This window comes from Mugil cephalus, chromosome 7 (genome assembly GCF_022458985.1).
Source record: "Mugil cephalus isolate CIBA_MC_2020 chromosome 7, CIBA_Mcephalus_1.1, whole genome shotgun sequence".
Taxonomy (NCBI): Eukaryota; Metazoa; Chordata; class Actinopteri; order Mugiliformes; family Mugilidae; genus Mugil; species Mugil cephalus.
The window spans coordinates 26,008,615-26,027,178 of NC_061776.1; the positions used below are offsets into that span (position 1 = coordinate 26,008,615).

General features: G+C 39.9%; 1 protein-coding gene and 1 long non-coding RNA gene across 6 annotated transcripts in view; one reads left to right on the forward strand and one right to left on the reverse strand.

The window, feature by feature from the left end:
- LOC125011320 overlaps positions 1-18,564 on the forward strand; it is a 34,614-nt gene that overhangs the window by 12,683 nt on the left and 3,367 nt on the right. For 2 of the 5 annotated variants that reach the window (XR_007113157.1, XR_007113156.1), the window contains exons 4-6: positions 4,193-4,303; positions 4,471-4,554; positions 12,190-12,330. This is a non-coding gene — a long non-coding RNA (uncharacterized LOC125011320). Of the gene's footprint in view, positions 1-4,192; positions 4,304-4,470; positions 4,555-12,010; positions 12,098-12,189; positions 12,331-18,564 lie in introns of all 5 variants that reach the window. The other 3 variants (XR_007113158.1, XR_007113160.1, XR_007113159.1) reach the window with 3 other exon arrangements.
- Positions 5,849-18,562, reverse strand: LOC125011318 (myosin-7-like). The gene is made up of 37 exons (XM_047590475.1): positions 16,425-18,562; positions 16,199-16,342; positions 15,949-16,105; positions 15,832-15,859; positions 15,642-15,750; positions 15,365-15,457; positions 15,223-15,286; positions 14,721-14,819; positions 14,529-14,632; positions 14,302-14,440; positions 13,924-14,042; positions 13,686-13,835; positions 13,421-13,591; positions 13,029-13,338; positions 12,601-12,677; positions 12,167-12,372; positions 11,603-11,726; positions 11,274-11,410; positions 10,776-11,031; positions 10,446-10,688; positions 10,183-10,359; positions 9,959-10,104; positions 9,785-9,875; positions 9,302-9,691; positions 9,074-9,200; positions 8,880-8,998; positions 8,607-8,803; positions 8,345-8,528; positions 8,106-8,271; positions 7,794-7,918; positions 7,394-7,702; positions 7,101-7,304; positions 6,710-7,006; positions 6,516-6,620; positions 6,319-6,414; positions 6,092-6,226; positions 5,849-5,974 (listed from the first exon to the last, which is right to left on the reverse strand). Exons 1-37 carry the CDS (start codon positions 16,623-16,625, stop codon positions 5,954-5,956), a joined length of 5,820 nt encoding a protein of 1,939 aa, XP_047446431.1. The 5' UTR covers positions 16,626-18,562; the 3' UTR covers positions 5,849-5,953.

Below are 18,564 nucleotides of genomic sequence, written 5' to 3' on the forward strand. Positions count from 1 at the left end.
CCCCGTTAATAAAGGCTGCAAGTCAACCAAATATGGGGGTGGATATCAAAGAATTGGCATCCAGGTTGCCTATCACAAAAAGCATTTTCCAAATTAGGTAGAGTCTACTGCTGCTATTTGTTGCTCTCACCTTGTCAACAACAGACTTTATGCCAGAGTGTACATGACGAAGCAAGGGGAAGGCAGGAGGTGGGGAAGCCAGGACAGGCTATAGTTTGTCAAGTAATTCTCATCTCTTCCATGTAAGTTGTATGAAGTACTTTTAAAATAATAATGAAAAAGAGTGTCTTGAACCAATGTAAAATTGAACCAATGTTGTGATCCATTTTAGTTATTCAAAATGTCAGTTTTGTGATTATACTGCATGCATTTAAGGACATTTCCATAGTAAAGGAAGTAGAAATCCCAGTCCAACCACAGCATTAGGTGATCATGATTAATGATTCACTTAATTAGTGTTTTCGTCTCAGCACTATATGTTGTGTTCCATAACAGCAATCACTATAGCGTGCATTCTTCCTTTTCTTGCCATGCAACATCTCAAAAGGAAACACGCTGATTAGAACATGTATATCAATGACTATTTGTTACTAAGTGGACAGAGCCACAGTGTCATAGGTTGTGTCTCCATATTTGAACTAAATAAAATAAGTTTACATACAAAGGATTTGTGGGACTTAAAGCATCCTGAGATCTAAATGTCAATAATAGTCTGTCAAGTGATGGGGTGTGAAATACATTTCAAGAGGGGGAATAACGAGTCGCAGCTGTTGTCTACAGATAGGCAAGACGAGGCCAAGGTCACAGCTGTGAAATCTCTTTATTATCACTCACCACTGTTCAGTTACATCCACACCCTTTGTTTAACCCTGGTCAATTGGCAGTCTTTCCTTTTTCTTTACCAACAATAGACATGTGCAGAGACTATACAATGCTATTCAAGTTCCTATTGAAGCAAAAAAAAAAAGTTTCTTGACTTAATGAGTCAATAACACTGGCATTTGACGAACATGTACTCCTCCTGACTAAGAAAGACATTTGAGTCAAAACTCCATATATTTATTCTATCAGTGTACAGAATATCCATATTTTGATTTAGCTTTATATGCAGTTAGCAAGTGGGGTTTTGGACTTCAGTAGGTTTGCAGAATACTTGGGGGCATCAGCAGTTCAAAGCAAAATTTGATAAATTTACATTTTTCTAAATGTGTTTTTCCATCATTGAGCTAATGATAGCAATGGCATTCATTATTACACAGGATAAGATGTTACAATCCCTTGTGCCAAAATCCCAGACAAAACACTTTTAGAAGCCCAACAGAAAAACTGACCAGCAGGCTAGCAACTACCTGCTAGCAACCAACAAGAAGACATCAGTTAAATAGCCTAGCCAACAGTAGTAGGCAATATGCAGCACATCATTGGGGTTTTCAAGTGGGCACCTCCCTTCACCGATATTTCCTTAAGTTAGGTCCACGACACCTCAAGGAGGCAGTGAGTTACAGCCTCCTGGAATCACCCCCCTCATTGGTGCCACCGCACAACTGCGTGACCATGGAGCGACTACCTTAGCCATTTTCACTACTATTCAATAAATCGTGTCGTTGGATACCGTAAACTGAAAATAAAGGGGGACTACATGACTATAATGGTTCCAACAACTGGGAGTAGGAGGGTGGTCAGGGTCAACTGCTGGGATAACTTTGGGATCTTATTCTGTGGGTGTTAAAGTGCCTTCAAGACCTTACTGGGGTGTGAGTAGATGAAGAGGAAGCCCCCACCTCCAACTAGAGGTGGGGGCTGCAGGTCTTGCCAGTAAATCAGTTTGGTGTACATGGACCGGAGGTCCTCCTTAGGAAGGCTCTTTAAGAAGTATCCTTAGGAAGATGCCTGTTAAACTAACTGCTGTCCTTTACGCTGGTTCGGAGAACAGCCTTCATGGAGCAAATAAACCAGCTCCATAACCCCTTGGTCTGCAGATTTCTGTCAGTGGAAGTTTGTAACAGTGTCTGCCTTTGATAGGAGAAGTATTTCTGGAGGAGGATGAGAATGAGGTCTACATTGCAGAAAATGACAACAAGGTGGGCGGAAAATTCCTGAATGTGCTGGACTCAGTACTGGCATGCTTCTTGATGGGCTTTAGGGATGAAGGCCACAGGCTTTTGGAGAAACAAAGGATGCACTCATTACTGTGATTGCAGTATTCCTATGTTCCAATGTGAGTGGAGCATAGGGGTGGTGAAAGGTGGGTGAAAGCAGCTCTTCTTTTCTACCCTGCTGAAAAGTGCATGGAGATTGACACTCAGTGCTGAGATGTGGTGAAAAGGCAGGGGCAGGGAAGAGAACAGTCGTACAGTGCTTTTGAAAAAACTTTTATCAAAGTCTGAGGATGTATCTGAGCCCCAGGGGTGTGGATTTTGTACTAAGGAACTTATAACTGAGACGGAAGTTTTTGCATAAATAGGAGGGTTAAGAGCACACAAGGCTTGCTCTTTCCCAGGACGTTCAGCATTCTATCCAGAAGGCTTGACACACAAGACACATCTAGTCCCAACAGAAAGTCTTTTTTCACTTAAATCGATGAACTGTTTAGTACGACTACCAAACAACACTTCTGGAACATGAACAAAATCACGCAATCTTACAACAGCAAAAAGCAGCTGCATGTTGAATTTATTCTACTGACCTAACATATATGTTCATAATTTATAAAAAAAACAAACAAGTAATTAGTAATTATGATCTGTTACTAATCTGATAATTATGAAGAGATTAACATCTATAACACCATTAAATAAAAAGTGATACAAGTTGGACACCCATTTTTTATTTTTGTGTACAGCAATAATTTTTATCAAACTCTATTTTTTTCTGTTCATGATAAAGTTAGCAGATACGCTTGCAAAATCGTACAATACTTATAGGGTTTATAATAAAGGTAAAGTGAGCTGCTGACTATGTATTTAATATTTAACTATAGGATAAAAACCAAAAGACTGCTTTCTTAGCTCTGGAAATTATATTGTATGTTTACATTGTATTTGTAGATTTATTTATTTGTAGTTTTAAAAAAACTACTCTCTTTGAATGTTAAAAATAGTATGATACTTCCTTCAGTTAAGTTGTTTGATGACCACCTTACAATTTTTTTTTTTCCATTGGAGAGACTTATATATATATATAAAAATATGGTCGGGAAAACTTTTTGTTGAGTTGTCGGAGCCTTTACTTTCTCAACTTAAGGCACTAGGATAATGACTGTGTTTTTATGGTTAAGAGTTTAAGCTATGTGTGGTTAAACTGTTATTCTTTGCTGTGTGACTGATGTTACTGTTGTGTTACTGTTTTGTTTATTGGTTTGTTTCGGTCTGTTATTGGATTTGGTTTATCTGTGTTTTGTTGTTGTTTTTGCTTTTTTCCCCTTTCTTTTTCTTGGCAGTGTGTATGTATTTATACCCATATAAATGAATAAGAAAAGATTAGAAACACAGATATGAATTCCTATAGCCTTATGCATAATAACTTACATACACAGCATATAACAGGCATCTGTCCAAAAGTTACATGCAGCAATTGGCCATGGCCTACTCCTGTTGATATGGCATTGTTTTCTTCTCTTTATCCTTGAGCACAAAGATAACTTGTGAAATTCCTGTTGGCTGCCTTTGGGGGCTTGATGGTTCAGTTATGTCACAGGCTGTCCTCAAGCTATCCTCAGTGGTTCAGAGGATAGCTTGAGGACAGCTTGTGGCATCTAGTCACGTTTTTGTTTTTTTGTTTTTTTTTTCTCTGACCAGCAGCAACAGGTGATACGCCCATAGGAAACCAGTGACATGCATACTGTAGGATAATCTTTAACTTACATGCAAATGAATATATATTCAGCCAAAATTTGAAGTATTGTAACAGTGAATGGACACACAAAGCAGGACAATGTGAATGATGAAAATCAATGTGATACAATAGTGGAAATCAGGCTTTCTGAAACATGTAAAAGGATTTTCTTGGCCTGACAGAAATTTTTAACTCAGGTGTACTGAAAAGTAAATCTCCTGGCATAAATTAAATCTTACAGAACATGTCCTAGAAACACCTGTCTTCCTCTCCATCACATCCCATCCTATCCCTTGAGACCTTGTCCCTGCTTGCCTTTGTATTAGAATTTCCATCTCCTTTCTTATCCCTATTCCAGGCCTACATCTATTCCAGGAAAGCACCTGTCTTTCCATTTAAGATGCCATTCCCAGCTGTCTGCAGTCTTTGAGTCTGTGACTTTTACCATCACATGAACACACCAGGGAAGGTGAGAGGCACCTTGCCTCACTTAAGTTTGAAACTGGAGCCAGCAAAGCTATTGGCACTATTTGCTCTCTGTTGTGGTGAAAGGTCACTTCTAAGGGGTGTGAAGTTCTGGTAGGGGCTTACATAGGTTATTGTTCTCTTCCCTTTGTCTTCTCCTCACTCATTCAGGCTATGGACTTCAGCGTAGACAATCCAGAGTGCTGCTAGTCTTCTGATGACTCTATGACCAGGACAAAATGAAATAATGGCAAGGTACTGTCAACAATGAATACTTTTGTTATCTACTGTTGTGGATGAAATATTTTAATCCACTGCAAAAGAGACTAAATTGTTAAGCAGGTTTGATTTAAACAATATACTCTTGCTATCGGTGGCATGCTTTAATTGAGTAAATGGTGATGCTTGAACTGCCCAGGTGTATGTTGGAGGTCTGGACTTGGTCAGACATCTTTGCCAGTTGAGCGTCTATCCTGTCTATCCCTTCAACAACCCAGCATTGTGTGCCTCTGAAAATTGTATTTTGGTTACAACAGAAAGCCTGAACTCTACTACTATTTTAGCGTGTAGTATTATGAGATTTATATTATATAAAATTACAATGGTTGAGTTGCTACATGATGTTCTGAGGCCAATATTAGTCCTGAAATGATGCTTATAGTTCTACCTCTTATGACAGTAATAAAACTCATGACTCAGTACAGACCTCTAATCGGTCACTTGTCAAACACTGCCAACTACAGTTCTGGAGGAAAATTGCTCATGCTGATTACACAGATCTTCCTCTAAAAATGTACTTTTGTACGCTCTCATTAACTCTTGGTGGTAGGAATGGGGATTTTATTTTTCCACTTGTTCTAACACAGACTTTGCAGTGCACGAATCATCATGAGATCCTTTAAACTGCTATTTCCTTATTACATATCTCATCATTTTTTTTTTGCTTTGTCCATATTTTTCATACATGTTAAGGAATACCACACTTTTATTAAGTTTTGAATTTGCATTTAATGAGAAAGCAGAGGTTGTTCAGCCAAATACAATACCTTGAGCTTTATTAGTAGGTAGAGGCCAGGTGTAATTGTTACAACGCCAAACTAAAAAGAGATACAGTATGTGAGCGCCATCTGCTGGTCATAGGATGCTTGACTGACATTTGCATATGAGTGAGGTTAAAAAAAAAGGCTAAAATAAAACAATAAATGTAAGTAATGTGAGTAAGTGCAATTGGGATCACTTTCTAGCTTAAGAGACAAATCGTATGCTGACATTACATGTTTTCGAAGGTTTAAAATAGACATGCAGTGTATAATTAAAGCTACCTAAATGACCACTGCATAGCATTGTGTACAAGTAGACATTTTGATTTAGAAATAGCAGCAGTACTTATTTGGAAATAATATAACAATAAATAAATGGATATATTTATTCTTATATATTGTGGATAAATCAAATAAGTCATATTAAATAAATTATATATATAAATGGGTATATAATGGGTATGTGTATACATTGTTTTTCATTTTGTCAATGAAAAGTCAAGAAGCACTTTCATATGCAATTTCAATTTATTCTATGGAACAAAACACATGCTTAGGGAGACACTGTTACGCAGTCAAGAGGTGTCTCAGAATGAGTCATTCTTCAGGGAGATTCATTCTTCATCGTTCCCTCTCTGAAACAAAACAACGTTTTTTTAAATTATTTTAGAGGAACAAGTCGTTGTGAGTGACGCTCCAATTTTAAAAGTTAGAGTCAGGCAAAATGCTAAACATGGAATTTGACTACAAACCTTCGAGCCCACATCGCGGCTCTTGGCACGCAGCTTGTTGACCTGAGACTCAGCGATGTCAGCTCTCTCTTCAGCCTCATCAAGCTCATGCTGCAGCTTGCGGAACTTGCCAAGATGACTGTTGGCCTGTTCCTCCTATAGGACAGAAAGACAACAGTGTTTGCTAGGATAAAGCTCAGTTTCAGAGGATAGATGTGTGGCTGTAATTTAAGGTCACTTATACTTACCGCCTCCTCTGCAGATCTCTTGTAGGATTTGACTTTCAGTTGCAACTTATCCACCAGATCTTGCAGACGTGCCAGATTTTTACGGTCCTCTTCAGTCTGAATAATGCAAAAACAACATGAAAATAAATGTATTCATCCTTTAATTCTGAGTAATGTTTCCATGAGATAAAGAGACTATGTTTCAGATTGACATTTACCTGATAGGTTAGCTCCTTAATTCGTCTTTCATATTTTCTTACTCCCTTCACAGCATCACTGGCCTTTCTCTGTTCACCTTCCACCTCAGTTTCTAGTTCCCTGACCTGTAGGATATAAGATGCCAAAACCAAAGTCAGCTTACACCATGCTTTTTTTTATTTACAGCAGTAGTCGAAGAGAGACTTATGCTCACCCTGGACTCGAGCTTCTGCAGCTGCTTCTTGCCACCCTTCATGGCGATCTGTTCAGCTTCATCCAGACGGTGCTGCAGGTCCTTGATGGTTTGCTCCATGTTCTTCTTCATGCGCTCCAGGTGAGCGCTGGTGTCCTGCTCTTTCTTCAGCTCCTCTGCCATCATGGCAGCATCAGTAATGGCTTTCTTGGCTTTTTCCTCAGCATTTCTGCACTCCTGCACTGCATCTTCTACTTCAGTCTGAAGCTGGACTGTATCAGCTTCCAGTTTCTTTTTCTGGTTTATTAAGCTGGTGTTCTGTTTTTACATAAAACATAGACACATTTTCGGTGTGAAAGTAGTCAAAACAGATAAGCTGAAAAACACGGAACAGATGATTGTTGTTTCATACCTGTGAGTGCAGTAGCTGCACCCTCTCACTAACATCCAGCAGCTCTTGCTCAGCAAGTTTGCGACTTCTCTCAGTTTGTTCCAGACCAGCTCTGAGCTCCTCCAGTTCAGCCTGAAGCAGGTTGTTACGTCTCTCAACAATGGCAATGTTCTCCCTCATATCATCACTGACTCGTAGAGCATCATCAAGCTGAAGTTGAGCATCCTGGAAGATAGAAACCCAAAGGACTTAATTTTGAGTGAAGTTCAGAAGAAGCAATAGAGTAATGATTGCATTCTCTAGTTATTTCAGACCTTCAGATGAGCATGAACAGATTTAAGCTGTTTCTGGGCCTCAGCTGCCTGCCTGTTGGCCTGGCTCAGCTGGATCTCCATCTCATTGAGGTCTCCCTCCATTTTCTTCTTCAAACGGAGGGCCTCATTCCTACTGCGAGTCTCAGCTTCAAGAGAACTCTGGAGAGTGTCCACAATCCGCTGCTGGTTTCTTTTTGTTTGCTCCATCTCTTCATCTTTCTCAGCTAGCTTGCGTTCAATGTCAGCCTTAACCTGGTTGAACTCTAGCTGGGCTCTGAGAATCTTCCCTTCCTCATGCTCCAATGAAGCCTGTGGTCAAATAAAAAATTAAAAATAAACACCATATGTCTGTCAATTACCATTTCCTGACAATGTTCCAGAGGTCCACTTAGCAGCTAACCTCTGCTTCCTCCAGAGCTGTCTGTATTTCAGACTTCTCTTGTTCCAACTGTTTTCGAATCTTCTCCAGCTCATGAATGCTCTTTCCACCCTCACCAATTTGTTCAGTGAGGTCAGATATTTCCTCTAAGAAAGCAAATGTGACATTTTCAAAAGTTTGGTCCTTTCTACAAATTGTGCTTTAAAGGTGTAACTGGTGCTACGAGGTCAGAAATCTCCTCTGGGGGGGTCAAGTAGTGAGATAAAAATACGATTACAATTTAATCCGTAAAGTTTGTCTAACGTGTGCACAGTCCCTGATAATAGATTTTACCCTGCAAGTTCTTGTTCTCTCTCTTCATGGTCTCCAGATGTTCCAAAGATTCTTCATAGGAGTTTTTCAGTTTGAAGAGTTCAGTGCTCAGAGACCTGGCCTCCTTCTGAGAACTCTCCAGCTCTGTTTGACTCTCCTCATACTTCTGTTTCCATTCTGCCAAGACCTGAAAGACAGTTCACATTTTAGATAGAACTGGCATTAAATCTACATCAAATTCATATGTTAAGGATTCAAACCTTGTCAAAGTTTCTCTGCTTCTTGTCCAGAGCAGCAGCAGCTGCATTCGACCTCTCCACATCCACCATGAGATCTTCAATCTCATTCTGCAGTCTATGTTTGGTCTTCTCTAGAGAGGAACATTTAGCATTCACTGCTTCAACAGCCTCCTCAGCGTCCTGCAGACGCTGAGCCAGCTTCTTTCTGGATGAAGAAAAGAATTCATTAGGGCTAGTTACGTTTCAAATTTGTTGAATTGGGTTCAAACTGTGTTTTACTCACTTGGCTTCTTCCAGTTCCTCAGTCCTCTGGATGGCATCAGTTTCGTACTTTGTTCTCCACTGAGCCACCTCAGAGTTGGCCTTGGACATGCTGCGCTGCAGTTCAGCCTTGGCCTCCTGCTCCTCCTCATACTGCTCTCTGAGCAGGTCACAGTCGTGACGAGAAGATTGCACTGCATGGGCTAATGCATTTTTGGCCTGAAATGAAAGTAAACCTTAATGATTTGTTAGTGACACCATTCAATCTACTCTTCATGAATTTTCTTTTTTCTACCTTGACTTCCTCCTCCAGTTGTCGTTTAAGGTCTTCAAGTTGTTGAGTGTAGGACTGTTTTCCTCTGGTGAGTTGAGACACCAGAGAGTCCTTTTCCTCCAGCTGCCTTGCAAGTTCACCTAATTAAAGCAGAAGATAAAGTTAATACTCCAGATACCCACAAGTGAAATATGCTGCTGCAATGAAATGCATACCATTCTCAGTTTGAAGCTTTGCTTTCTGCATGGTGAAGTCATTAATGCTGCGCTGTCCCTCTTCTGACTTTGTTTTATATTCATGCATCTGGTCTTCCAAAGACCTGCACATTTTCTCCAAGTTGTTCTGAAAGCAAAATACAGTGGAATTGACACAAAGACTGGAAAAACCTATCCAACATTCATTATTAAATAAGAAGATAAATGAAATGGTTAATAGTACCTTACCTTTGCTTTTACAATTTGCTCCATGTTGGAGACCACATCATCCAGTTCCAGTCTGAGCTCACTCTTCTCCTTTTCCAGTTTCTGCTTGACTCTCTGCAGGTTGTCAATCTGCTCTCCCAGGTCAGCAACACTGTCAGCTTGTTTCTTCCTGAGTGTGGCAGCGGTGGCTTCATGATGCAGAGTGGCCTCTTCAAGGTCCCTGCGGAGTTTCTGGAACTCAGCCTCCCTCTTCTTGTTCATCTCAATCTGGGCAGCTGTTGCTCCTCCAGCCTCCTCCAACCTCTCACTGATCTCCTCCAACTCTCTGGCCAAGTCTGCCCTTTGCTTCTCCACCTTGGCTCGAGCAGCTCGCTCTGCTTCAAGCTCTTCCTCCAGCTCCTCAATGCGGGCCTAGACAAAAATCAAAGCAAATCCTAACATGAAATTCCATTGCTTTAAATTGTGGTCTAAATAGTGGGTATTCACTTCCATATGGATTTTTACCTGCAACTCCTTCAGTTTTTTCTGGAGTTGTGCACTCATTGCTTGTTCATCTTCTATTTTTCCATTGAGCTGACTTATTTCAAAATCTTTCCTGTGGATGAAAACAGTATAATGTACAAGGTGTCTCCTAGTTTAAAATAGTTTGTACTTTTAAAGGTGAACCTGTTGCATTACTTCTTCAGCCTCTCTTCAAGTTGCTGCTTATCATTTTCCAGGTCCATGATACTCTCTTGAGCCAATTTTAGGTCTCCTTCAAGCTTCCTCTTTGCTCTCTCAAGATCCATGCGTATTTTCTTTTCTTGCTCTAAGGAGCCTTCGAGCTGTGGGAAGTAATAAGACACTTTTTAGAATTCCTAACTCTAATTTATTGTTTGTTAACCTCCATGTGAAGTTCTTACATCGTCCACTTGCTGCTCCAGCTTAGTCTTGGCCTTGGTCAGAGTGTTGACTTTGTCTTCTTCACTCTGCAGGTCATCCAGTGTTTGTTGATGAGCTTCCTGTAAGGCTTTCTTTTCCTTGGTCAGCTTGGCGATGATTTCGTCCAGAGCAGCCATTTCCTCTGTCATGTTCTTCACCTATAATCCATTAAAAGACGCTTTACTGGATGCTTACTTAGTCATTAAATATGCTGAAATAATCTCTTGTTATTTAGTTGTCATACCTTGTTCTCAGTGGCATGCTTCTCTTTTTCCACTTTCGCCAGGGTTAACTCTAAATCATCTATGTCTTTCTTTAACTCAGAGCACTCATCCTCCAGCTTCCTCTTCTTAGCAGTCAATTCAGCATTCATCTCCTCCTCATCCTCCAACCTTTCTGTCAGCTCTTTGATTTTTGCCTCCAGTTGAATCTTGCTTTTGATCAGCCCCTCACATCTTTCTTCAGCATCACACAGATTATCTTGCTCCTATGAATGCAAAGGCACAACATTACACATTGGCAGACTTGGTTTGATTTCAACATTTTTGGTCATTCTGATAAACTTTAAACATACAGTCTGAACTTGGAGCTGCAGGTCATTCTTCTCTTGGAGAAGAGTGACCATTTTTTCCTCTAGTTCCTTTCTGCGCGCTTCTGATTTCGCATACGCTTCTTTGAGTTTGGTAAACTCTTCCTTCATGTTGGCCATCTCCTTCTCTGCTTCAGCAGATCTCAGCAAAGGTTTGATCTTGAAGAAGAGCTTCATCCATGGCCAATTCTTGACTCCCATGAAGGCTCTGATATTCCACTGGATCACAAGTAGTGCATCCCTGTGGGCATCAGTTTTAGATATACAGGATTTGAGTCCATTACAACTATTGATTTTTTTGTGTGTGATTTTAACTAATCTATATTTTTATGCAGAATTTCAAAATTGCTAAGTGTTTAAGTTTACAGAATGTGGAAAGATACTGATGAAACAAAGACACAATCTAAAATATAACCCTGAGTGAGTCTTCTTTTACATTCTTATAACTTCAGAACAGATTCAGTAAATGTTAAGTACACATACCTGCGTTCTACAATTTTCTGGAATTCAATTCTTGCCAGAAGACCTCGGGATCGAGCCTGGATCCTGGTGATGATTAGAGCTAAACGGTCATCTCGCATCTCCTCTAGCAGACCGAGCAACCCAGCTTTGAAGAATACCTGTTTATTCCAAACAGCTTTGATCAGTAGTAGCAGACACAAGGTCACCACACAGAACTTATGTGTGTATGATGTATGCATGATGAAGGTTTGCTCATTCCCAAAGCATCACTGCCAAACTTCGATGTGCTATCACATAAGCCAAAACACTTTCTTTATAAAGCATGTGCAAAATATACTTCAAGTTCTGACCTTGGTGTGACCCAGTTTGTACTGGTTATGGTCGATATCCAAGGAGCCCAAAAGTTTCTCTGAAGCTTTCTTGTTGTCAATGAACTGCCCCTCAGGTATAGCATTTGGATTTAAAATGCGGTATCTGTAGAGAGGATCATAAATGACTTCAGTTTTATTTCAAATCATATAAAATGTCCAAAACACAACTACAATATGTCTTTTATCTGTATTGCACTAGGTAGACTACATTGTTGGATGGCATAGTGAAAGAAAAAACCTGCAAATAAGTGGGGAAACATAACTACTGAATCAGGGAATGATTAGTCACTATATCCACTGATGAACCAACCATCCATTCTAGTCATATGCTGAGTATGTAAATTATGGGAATTATAGGATCCTAACATATTGCAAAACCTGTTTTAGGTGTTGGAGCAAGATGTTAGCACACCAGTGCAGGAATATCTTTTGGCAGAGTAGTGTCTATTCCCCTAGCAGACAATGATTTAGAATGTAAGTGGCCTCTAATTAAGACATCAAATGACTCCTTTCTTTTAGATTTTTTAACCGTCTGTATATCACCTCTGTTTGAAATCTCCATATAGGATCCTGTTGGGGAAGCCCTTTCTGCAAATCCTGATTCCTTCCAGTACACCGTTACAGCGCAACTGGTGCATCACCAGAGGGTTCTCCATGGCCCCAGGAGTCTTGGTCTCATTGGGGATGATGCAGCGTACAAAGTGAGGGTGAGTGGACCTCAAGTTGGTCATCAGCTTGTTCAGGTTCTCCTGCAAGTTTGTCATATATAACTTGTGTTAATTGTTTTCATAGTTTCTTACACAAATTAAAAAGTTGAAGTGTAGTAAATTTTAATTAATGTCTAAATTCTAAAAAAGTATAAAAAGTTAACAGAGCTTTATAACAGAATTGTATCTAGTCTTGAGAAACATTATCGCGTTACTTCTTTCTCAGAACAATAACTATTGGAAATGAAATTCAAATAGTAAATATCTCACCCTGTGCAAAGCTGATACAGTTTGGAAGGATGACCCCTTCTTCTTGCTGCCTTTTCCCTTCCCGCCGGTGTCTTGAGCTAAATGAAACATTTTGAAAATTTTGTTAATAAGACACAGTCAAATTCTGGGAATCTTGTATGTCAAGCATTCGCAGAGGTCCACTGAATCTTTATTAAGATGGTTTTCATGAGATTTCTATGAGTGAAGTCAAAGCGGACACTTTTTGCAAAGATGTGCCCTTCTTCTCGCCTCCTCCTCCCTTGCCACCTTTTCCAGTTTAAACGAGTTGAAATAGTGCACTCATTAGATTACATTAGTAGATCCACACCCAAATCTGTCAAATGTACTAAAATGTCAGAAAGAAAACTATTTGAAGACCATTGCTATTCCCATTAAAGGTTAAAGCAGTACATTGTTTTTATTCTTACCTGAATCAGCTCCAGCATAATTTGCAAACAGGATAGCCAACAATTTGAGATTAGACTTCTGGTAGAGTCCAACAACAGTCTCATTCAGAGGATCCTTGTTCTTCACCAGCCAGTTGTTGATATTATAATCAACAGTTCCAGCATAGTGAACCAGGCCAAAGTGAGCCTCTGGTTTCCCCTTGACCACTCTGGGCTTCTGGAAGTTGTTGGATTTGCCAAGATGGTTGTCGTAGAGTTTGGCTTTAAAGGTGGCATCAGAGGCCTTGGGGAACATGCACTCCTCTTCAAGGATGGACATGATACCCATGGGCTGAGGGACAATATAAGTTAATTAAATCCCAGACTATATTTGTGTTCATTGTGATTTAACATGTAATAGTCCAGCATCTCACCTTTTCAATGAGGTCAATACAGGCCTGCAGGTCCATACCAAAGTCAATGAATGTCCATTCAATGCCCTCTTTCTTGTACTCTTCCTGCTCCAGCACAAACATGTGGTGGTTGAAAAACTGTTGCAGTTTCTCATTGGTAAAGTTGATGCAGAGCTGCTCAAAGGTATTGAACTGGGAAGAAAGAACATGTATCAGTGTCTTCATCTCTCCATTTATATCACACTGATAAGGGTCTTGTTTACTTTGTACTCATACAATCACTCACTTCAAAGATCTCAAACCCAGCAATGTCCAGCACACCAATGAAGTACTGGCGGGCTTGCTTGGTGTCCAGGGACTGATTTATCCTCACCACCATCCACAGGAACATCTTCTCATACACTGACTTAGACAGTGCGCCAATGGCGTAGTTCACCTTATGTAGAAAGCAATCAGTTTTAAAAATGAACTGTACATTATGTGTAAAACCAACCCCCCTTACAAATTTCCCTTCATATTTTTACCTGGGCAACATTTTGTCCCTTGGTGACCCACTCATTCCCTACTTTGACTCTTGGGTGACAGAGACCTTTGATGAGGTCAGCAGAGTTCAGGCCCATCAGATAAGCCACTTTGTCAGCATCTGAGAAAGTGAACATAATTGGGACATTTTTATTTTATTGTCTAAGCTTGCTTTTATGTTCATTGTACTGTAATTTAGTATCATGCCAAAATCACTCAACTCCGTATCTCATGCTTTAAAGAACCCAGATCAGTGAACAGCAAGAAACTTGAGTAGAACCCAGCAAATATGTGTTAACCGTAGCACATCTGCTTCAGACAGCATAACAGACTGAAAAACATCAGACAAAAGTCTTATTGACCCCTAATGACACTCTTACCTTCAGTGCCATCAGCTTCTGCTTGCTCTTCACGTTGCTTCTGCTTGAACCTCATGTTACCATAGTGCATGATGGCACCAGTCAACTTATAAATACTGTTCTTCTCTTCTTGAGTGAAGCCCAGCACATCAAATGCATCCTAATTCACATCCAAAGATTTAATTAGGACATTTCATCATTTTGTCATTAACTTAAAGTCTGATGTGACTCAAAGGGATCCAGCTCACATCAGTGGCCATCAGCTCTTCAGAGTCATTAATAGAGGCTACTGTTGTCTCTCCTTGGGAGATGAAGGAGTAGTCATAGGGGTTGTTGGTGATGAGCAGCATCTCTGAAATAGAATATTTTCATGTAATCATATGATACATGATGCAGAACAGTAAAAAAGATATTGTATTACTTGTATCTTTAACACTTACCCAGAAGTTCAGGCTTTGCCTGAGACAAGATCTGGTAGAAAATGTGATAGTCCCTTTCAGCTTTGAGCTGGTAGGTGACTCGAGATTTTTCCAGAAGATCTGATTGAGAAATTGTTATTGTGACGTTATTGTTTTCATGTATGAAGCAATATGATGTTGCTGTAGGTTTAGCGACAAGAAAAAAATCTTAAGATTTATATTGCCGAATATTTATGTAATAAAATGTTTCAAACTGACTAAATTCAATATAATGAGGGGTTTAATTATTTTTTTAATTTCACATGGGGGTTACAGAACTCTGTGTTGCCTGTTCTCCTTGTGTCTCCAGGTTGAACAGTTTGTGTGTTCCTGCGGGGTGCACTGTAGGTTAGTCCTGGGACAGATAGGAGTCAGGTGTGGTGATTTACACTTCCTCTCAAACTGGGGGATCAGCTTCACCACTGTGTATTTGTGCCATGCCGCCCTACAAAGTGGCTAAGAATATAAATTTACTTCTACTTACATGTTTCAATATCAGCAGAAGCCAGCTTTCCTCGGTTGTCAAAATGGATTCTGATGAATTTACCCTAAGGGAAATGTAGTGTTTAACTCTTAGTTAATTAATAGTAATCAAGAGGTTTCCCTGCAGTCCTACAGACACTCACAAATCTGGAGGAGTTGTCGTTCCTAATAGTCTTGGCGTTACCAAAGGCCTCCAGTGCAGGGTTAGCCTGAATGATTTGATCCTCCAGGGTTCCCTGATTATGACAAAGATGCAATTTCAGTCTCGGCGACAACTTTGGAGAAACTTTATGCACAAAAGACTTTTCTTTTTTGTCCGTTTTATAATGATGTAATCTCTGTTTATCTAAAATGAGACCTATAACCTATTTAGCGTTTTGTTGGTTGTGTGACATTAAGACATAAAGATGTAATACAAACCTTCTTTTCAGCCGCAGCATCTTTCTTCCCACTTGGAACAGCAGCAATGCTGGCAAAGTACTGAATAACACGCTTGGTATTGACAGTCTTTCCAGCTCCAGATTCTCCGCTGAGTAGAAGGGACAAAGGTTTAGGACAAGACCTGTGATTCCCAACTGCTGAAAAGATTTTAGTTCACAGAGTGACTTACGTGATAAGGATTGACTGGTTTTCTCTGTCTGTCAGCAAGAGATTATGACAGTGTCAGTGAAAAATGTTTTTTATCACAAAGAATTTTCAAACAACGTGAAGGCTAAACAGGATGTACCTGACAGCATGTATTGGTAGGCATTATCAGAGATGGAGAAGATGTGAGGAGGAGCTTCACTCCTCTTCTTTCCTCTGTAGGCAACTACTACCTCTTGGTTGTAGACTGGCAGCCACTTGTAGGGATTTACAGTCACACAGAACAGCCCAGAGTAGGTCTGCCATGTGAAAAGAGTAGTTAAAAACAGTGTTTTCAGATTCTGAGACAGCATATTAGTGGCGGGAAATGACAGAATAAGGTGCTGACTTACATAAATCATCCATGCTGCGTAACGCTCTTTGAGGTTAAACAGCACAGCTGGTTCATGGAGGAAGGTGAACATGGCCATGTCTTCAATTTTATCAAACTTTGGTGGATTCTGAGGGTGTACATCACACTCCTTCACTGTCACAGTCTGCAAAAAGAAACAACACATCTTATCCAGAGGTCAAGACTCATACTAGCATACAGCTGAACTTAACTGAAATGATGCACACCTTTCCAAACTCCGTCTCAGCAGTGACTTTGTCACCGTCACGACTGGTGATGGAAGCCTTAACGTACTCGACCGCAGGGTCGGGGACAAAGCATTCTTTCTTCATGTCAAATGGACGAGTCTGGGCCTCCAGACGCTCTTTATCTGACTTCCGTAGATATGGAGCCGCGGGCCCAAACTCTGCCATGGCAGCGTCACCCATTTTTCAACCTTGACAAATTATGAACATATATTCAAATCAAGGATGGAACATCAGTATAGGGCACAAAAGATAGCATACATTGCCACTGGTGTACAGGTACAGTTACAAGGCAAATAGTTGATATCCCACTATGATTGAAAAGGGTTGTTGAATGATTTGTCTACATATTGCATACAACAACCCTGTCCTAAGGAGAATGCCCCACTTTAACTTTTAAAGACCTTGTCCTCTTAATTGTATGTGAAAATTTTAATATCAACAACTTGAAATAAACACACAACATTTAAGTCCAGACTGAGTTAGGGACTTTTTAACTGGAATGACAAAGGTTTTAACCTAGTGTGGGTTGGACCAGGGTCAATCAGAACCTTGCTGTGCAGACCAAATGACAAGGGAAAATATAAAAAAAATATATACATTATTAGTCACATTCCATTTGATACCACCAGCCAAGAAGAGACACATGTTTATCACGAAAGCGTGATGTGTCAGGACATCACTTTTAAATATCCAATTGCATGACATGTCTATCCCATACCACGTATATAACTGTTACTTACCTTTGACTGTCAACCTCTTATCAAGTGAAGTGAAGAGTCCTGTTGTTGACAGCAGTCCTCTCCCCATTAATAAAGGCTGTTATTCCACCAAATATGGGATGAATTTTTGGAGAAAGGTTTCAGATTTAAAAAGCTTTCTTCTAATTGGGCAGGATGTACTGCGGCTATTTGTTGCCTTCACCTTGTGACAAACAAGGCGAGGACAGTACTTGGTAAATAGAAAGGGGAGGGCAAGAGGTGGAGATCAGGGACAGGCTTCATATCAAGTGACTATTATTTTATTTGTATATATCCTAACAGCTCAGTTTATAGAATTTCCTACTAGCTAGTAGTGTGACTCAGTTACAACTGGTCAGTTTGAGTTTCATTATTTGGGTCTAGTTGTATTTATATAAATTAAAAAGAAAATTGTAGTAGCAGCTAAACACAACAACCAGATTAAAGAGTAATCAAAACAGTACATTTGATGTTTTATGTCTGTAAAAAGATAATAAGCATAGGAGGGTTAGAGACGACTGGATGTCTAATCTTCATGTCCTCCACATGGCATCGTTCTCAGTCCTGAAATAAAGGATGATAGTTGAGCAAGATTAAGGATTTAAGTAGACTAATTTGTTCCCCAAACACTTTGGTTTGATAACAGCCCTGATTTGTTGGTCACGTTAAGATTCTTAATCAAAAAGCTAAAGTTCAGCTAAGTTCAGGCATGCAAGGGGGTTTGAAAAGTCTCTGCTGCAACAATAAAGACTTGCAGCTGTTGCTGAGTGAGAGCTAAGGTCAGAGACTTTAAAGGATCACTCAACACTATTCTGCCCAGCTCTTTCTACACCCTTTGTCTCATGATGTCGTTATGGCATTGTTCCCTTTCCTTTGGCCTTGAGGACAAAGATAACCCTGTGAAATTCTTGTCTGGATTTTTTCTCCCTGATTGTACAGGGCAGCATTTAAGGACAGTGATCGAGCTGAACTGTAGTCTCTGATGGGGGTGACAGGTGCACACCACTTAAAATACTATATATATGCTGAAACAACAACACCAACAACTTTAATATCCTTTTTTTATTCCATTATTTAATATAATCGTATCAATGCAGTGTTTAAAAGCTGACTTCAGTTCCCACTGCAGCATGTTCTCTGTCCTCCACTTAACTGAATCCTAATGTCATGAGAAAAGTTCAAAGAAAGCTGGATTTTGTTATCACCTATCTCATGGAGAACAATCATATTTCTTCCCCTTATCAACTAAAGGAATGCAGTATATGCAAATCTGGTTTCCTACAGTAAACGTGGAATGACCTTTACTGTCAGTGTAGTTGTACTGTTAGATTGAGCAATGTTCCAGTGGACCTTATGAGAGTTGATCAGAATTTGATTTCACA

Bases quoted from the DNA above. Each gene is read 5' to 3' on its own strand.
- LOC125011318 (XM_047590475.1), bottom strand. From the start codon at position 16,625: ATGGGTGACGCTGCCATGGCAGAGTTTGGGCCCGCGGCTCCATATCTA. The intron at 9,201-9,301 runs GTAAGGTACTAT...TTTTGCTTTCAG, and splicing joins AGCAAATTGTAAAAGCAAAG to AACAACTTGGAGAAAATGTG. The intron at 7,703-7,793 runs GTTAGCTGCTAA...ATTTGACCACAG, and splicing joins CAGCTCTGGAGGAAGCAGAG to GCTTCATTGGAGCATGAGGA.